Source organism: Gastrolobium bilobum, unplaced genomic scaffold, assembly GCF_033153095.1.
Source record: "Gastrolobium bilobum isolate Gb01-03AN ecotype WA unplaced genomic scaffold, APGP_CSIRO_Gbil_v1 utg2803, whole genome shotgun sequence".
NCBI lineage: Eukaryota > Viridiplantae > Streptophyta > Magnoliopsida > Fabales > Fabaceae > Gastrolobium > Gastrolobium bilobum.
In genome coordinates, this window is record NW_026898379.1 from 46,448 (window position 1) to 51,710 (window position 5,263).

At 31.9% G+C, this 5,263-nt stretch overlaps 1 protein-coding gene across 2 annotated transcripts; it reads right to left on the reverse strand.

Moving 5' to 3' along the window:
- Positions 1–307: 307 nt before the first annotated feature.
- LOC133315476 (co-chaperone protein p23-1-like) lies at positions 308–3,988 on the reverse strand. Of its 2 annotated transcripts, none has more exons than XM_061517104.1 (6): positions 3,870–3,988; positions 1,274–1,460; positions 1,005–1,167; positions 889–926; positions 745–802; positions 308–601 (listed from the first exon to the last, which is right to left on the reverse strand). In XM_061517104.1, the coding sequence occupies exons 1-6, from the start codon at positions 3,872–3,874 to the stop codon at positions 489–491; spliced, it is 564 nt and encodes a 187-aa protein (XP_061373088.1). In that variant the 5' UTR covers positions 3,875–3,988; the 3' UTR covers positions 308–488. The 2 variants fall into 2 exon arrangements, with proteins under 2 accessions (XP_061373088.1, XP_061373087.1); XM_061517103.1 differs by lacking the exon at positions 3,870–3,988 and adding an exon at positions 2,881–3,638.
- Positions 3,989–5,263: the final 1,275 nt, after the last annotated feature.

Below are 5,263 nucleotides of genomic sequence, written 5' to 3' on the forward strand. Positions count from 1 at the left end.
ACAAAGGTTAAAATAACATATGCCTATCAAACTACAAGGCATTATTTGTTTCATGTCAATTGAAAATTAGAATGACATATTCCTATCTAACTTATGATCGAATAAAATATTATATTATATATTTCATATGCACATGACATGATAACATAATTTCATCAAATTACTTATCTAGCACATATTTAATACATAATAGGTTCTTATATATTTTTTCTTCTCCTATCTAAATCATCTTATTATATCCGTCTCTATTTTCACAGTGATCTTGTGTCAGTTAGTTTTTTAAAACAGTATTATGCATAACGTTCGTCATACCTCAGATGAGGTGCAATTATCCACTCTAACCGAAACAAAGACATATAATTATCGAATAGTATTATGTAACGCCAACACGTATATGCCAAACTTGTTAAAAAGGTCCAGGATCAAAAGGCTGAAAACGAAGTGAACATGTCAACTAACTATGAATCGGTTCACCATTCGCAAAAAATTTATGCTTTATGAGGTGCATCGCTTGGATCGCCACCCGCGGTGTCTTTTGTATCTAGTTCATTGCCAGTAGATGCTTGTGCTGCAACTTCATCTTCTGTGTCACTCTCATCATCTGAAAAATAAAAGACCAAGAGACTCTAGTCAATTACTAAAGCAAAATAAACATAAGTTCATAAAAAGATTTATACCTAAATAAGAAAGATTAATCATGCTGTATCCCATAAACATTGACAAAACTAAGATGAGTACTCTTACCGTCATCATCGCCTGCAGCATCAAAATCCATTCCTCCACCCCCTCCCATGTTCAACTTCTGCAGAGAAAGTGAATTTATGTGTCAAGGAGACCATCTAACTAAAAATATAAGTATTAAACTATCGTTTGGGGCATATTGCTTACGGAAAAATCAATGTCGCCAAAGTCCATATCAGATGCAGCTGAAAAACAATATGCAAATGAGACAAACCGATGGAAAAAGAAACCTTAAATTCAGAGAAAATATGAAAACAACTAACGCTTATTATCTTGCTCCTCATCTTCATCAACCCATTTGTCCCAATCAACTTTCAAAAAGATAGGAGGTTTCCCTCCTTGCTTCAACAATCTGTCCCACCATTTGTTCTCAGCCTTTTTCACTAGGTAGCAGATATTTCTTGAACCAAGACTAGCTTTGCTATTCTGAGAATGCAGATTAACAAACCAATTACCAAACAAATTAACACACCAATTACCAAACAAATGTGGAAAATATATGATTAACAAACCATCAACTTGCTACCCTTACATTTACATCAATATTGTCAAACAGATCAATGTCAATTTCATAGGGAATCTTCTCTGCACCAGCAGTTGCAGAGAAGTAAAATTTTCCTTCTGGCTCCAGTTTTAGCTTCACATCCTGGGCGTCAGGCAACTCAACTGTTATGTAGAGTTCATCAGACCTCTGCGCCCATTTGACAGGAGGATGGCGGCTGTATTATAAAATAGAAATAAATTTAACGATCTGACATTGAAAATCTTCCTCTTCGTATAATGTCCCCAAATGACAAAATAACAAAGAATAACATGATTCCACACAACACAACTTACACATATATTAAGTCACAATGCCACAACAACAAAAGATGGAACCAATACATTACATAATTATGATCATTAAGCTAATACTTGATTTACGTTGTTTGGTAAATCACAATGGAAATGTGATCCTGGCCATGGAATGTGCTGTTGCTCGTTCCTATAACACTTTTGCTAGGGACAAACTCTCTTACAGAAACACTCACATTTTTCAAGTGTACTTCCAGTGGAAGCTCCATCTGTGCTCGAGATTCACATTGCTCTAGCTGTCAAAAGACAGACCATGTATGCCCATAAAGCAAAGCTTACACTGGAAGTACACTCGAAAAATGTGGCAAGGATTAGAAGAGGGTTGTCCCTAGTAAAAAAATAGCTAGGAAGAGAAAATGCAACATCCAAACAAGAAGCCAAGGCCAGCACGTGATGTTACAAATAACTTCAATCATGATATGCTCTAAATATGCGTGAGTACCATAAACTCCTCGTTTTTTATGCTACAAGAAAATTGATGATCACATCATACAAGTACACTGGAAGTACATGTATGCCCATAAAGCAAAGCTTACACTGGAAGTACACTCGAAAAATGTGGCAAGGATTAGAAGAGGGTTGTCCCTAGTAAAAAAATAGCTAGGAAGAGAAAATGCAACATCCAAACAAGAAGCCAAGGCCAGCACGTGATATTACAAATAACTTCAATCATGATATGCTCTAAATATGCGTGAGTACCATAAACTCCTCGTTTTTTATGCTAAAAGAAAATTGATGATCACATCATACAAGTTTCATAAATTATTATAAAACAACTAACACTGTTTTTTATTTTCACAAAGGCTTATATTCATAAGCTTGAATTTCTAGCCTATGAAAATAAGCCCGCAATAACTTATTTGAATTTCAAAATCTGTTTTCAAAACTCATCCAACATGACCAACAAGCTTCATAAGTGTTAATTGAAGTATAAAAGTACATATCAGCAGAAAACAAGTTCACTAAAATGAGGCCTAAATGGGTCAAAGAAAGACTTAAGAAAACAGTAAAAGAAAGTGAGAAACCATAAATTTGGTTCTTGATAAACCTCAATAGCATTGATTGATCCATGTAGCTTTACCCAACAAAAAGGGATAACGCTGTTATACCAAAATTAAAAATTTATCTTCTCTGATTCTTCATCTAAAAATTAATCCAAGCCAAACTTCTCAGCAATGAAGTACAAGAAAACTGAAAAATAATCCATGTATGACTACCCAACCGAAAAAGACAGAAAAAAATTAAAGAAAAGTACAAAAGAGAACCAAAAAATTACATGCTGACCTACTTCCACGCAATATGTTGGCCTCACTTAATTCCAAGTATACTTGAATAACCTCTTGGATAGAACACATTTGAGTCCATCAAATTTGACACTAGATAAGATTCTAACACTGAAACAATTTATTTACTACCTCAAACCTTTAACTCAGCATTAATTTGTCCTTGACTTCCTTAGTAAATTTTGACCAGGAAGCTCATATCAAATGAAAAATGTTTTCTTGATCCATGAAAAACAATACCATACATCTAAAATGAGCATCAACCTTAAGACTAATGCTCTATAGATATATGATCTGTATCAGAAGATTCCCATCAATCGAGATGTAACTTTAAGAATAGAATCAAAACAAGAAATGCACTTCTGAGACCAAATCAAAATTCGTCATATAGATCATCGATGAACAGGGTACCACAACTAGGATGCTTCCAAATTTTGAAAACCAAAAAAAGGAACAAAATTACGAACATAACATTTCCTTTATTTCTCGCTAAGCTAACAGCAACATATTACAGCCCCAAATCAGAGTGTTCCTAGTTTACTAATGAAATTAGCAATAAAAAATAACACAGAAAGTGGTAGTAAACTAAACCCCTATATGAAAGAAGGAAACTGAGAAGAAAAAAACAAAAGGGCTATGAAATCATCGCTATGTAACAAACCACATGAAGACCAAGAATTAAATATAACAATGAACTCGAAATTATAGCTCCAAGAGAATCTAAGATTTCTCAACCAAAATGCTAAAACCCTAATTAAATTTTAAAAAATAAACTGACAAAAAAAAAAAGATGAAGAAGAAAAAATAGCTAAATGAAATCGACAGCAACAAAGTACTGCGGAATTTGTTCAAGTTAAATAATAAAAATAATAATAAGTAAAAAAAAAAAAAAACACAGTACGCATGTACTCTAAAATTTTCTGTTTACTCACTATCTCTGGAAACAAACAGTAGCAAAGAAAATAAAATGTATCTGTTCAGAAAGCGCACCTCATTTTAAAAATTTTCTCGGGAAAATCCTCAGAGTGTATAGGCTGTTTGGTTTTCTCAGGTCAAGCAAGCATTCACTGACCAGGTAATGGCTTGGTTTTATCTAGTGTTTACATTTTCGATGCTTTTTCTGCATTTAAAATTATGTGTAGCGAGTATAATACAATGTCGTTTTAGAGTGATGATTTTATAATTAATTTATTTCAAGATTATTAGAATCTTTATAATTATAATTCAACGTCGTTTTACGAATAAATGCAAATAATATATCTGTTGTAACTGTATAAATATTTTTGTAAAAAAATTTTCAAAAGCGGCATAAAAATAATAATTAAATAAAATATAAAAATATAGTGTAACTGAAACTAACTGTTTGATGACATGTGAATTATAATAAATAATTATTTTTATTTTAAAATTCTCTTAAATTAAAAGGTTAAAAAGAATATAAATATTTTTTAAAATAAAATAATTGAAACACCCAGCAAAGAATTAACAGTCAATTGGATACTTGGAGAGCAAACTAAAAGTAAGTGGCTCATTTCAGTATAATTGTAACCTATATTGATCCGACATTGACACAGGATACAGGATACGACATGACACGACACTCCGACACGTTAATTCTAAAAAATAATAAATTTTGACACGTTAGGACACGTTTTGATATTATATAATAATTTTAATTTATATAGTGTATATTATATTTAGTATTCAATAATTTAACAAAAAATAAAGCTAAACTTATAATACTTATCAATTTTGCAAAGAAACATAATATATCTTAAATGTTTATATTAAACTCAATAAAATCGTAATCGTAATCGTAATCTAACGAATCTAATAATTGGAACTCAAAATGCAACGCAACCTAACCTTTGAACCTTTTTTGAGTCTTTGCAACGAGTATTGGAATGTCGGAGTGTCGGTGAGTGTCAGGAAGTGTCGGACACGACACGTCAAAATTTTTGAAGTGTCAGTGCTTCATAGATTGTACCTATTATTAATCTAGTTAGAGCATATAATTAGTATTGTGTTTTTTTTGTCCCCTACTTGGAGGTTTAATGTGATCTATTTTGTCTTTTTCATGTTAAATTGTAACAATGAACAATGTTTTCTATAGTTGTCTCTGAATTGACTTTCTGAAGTGTGTATTTTTGACATATTTATTAGATGAAAAGTTGACAAATATTTTAGTTATTACGTTTAATATTCTAACAAACACTTAGCCACACAAAGCCAGGCTTGTTAGATAGTAAATATAAGAAGAAAAAAATATGTTTGCGGATGGGATGGGCGGAGACAAATTTGCCAGCTGTAACTGTCAACATATTATATCAACATGTAATATGTTTTTATATTTAAAAATACAGAATAATATTTCTACAGTGACT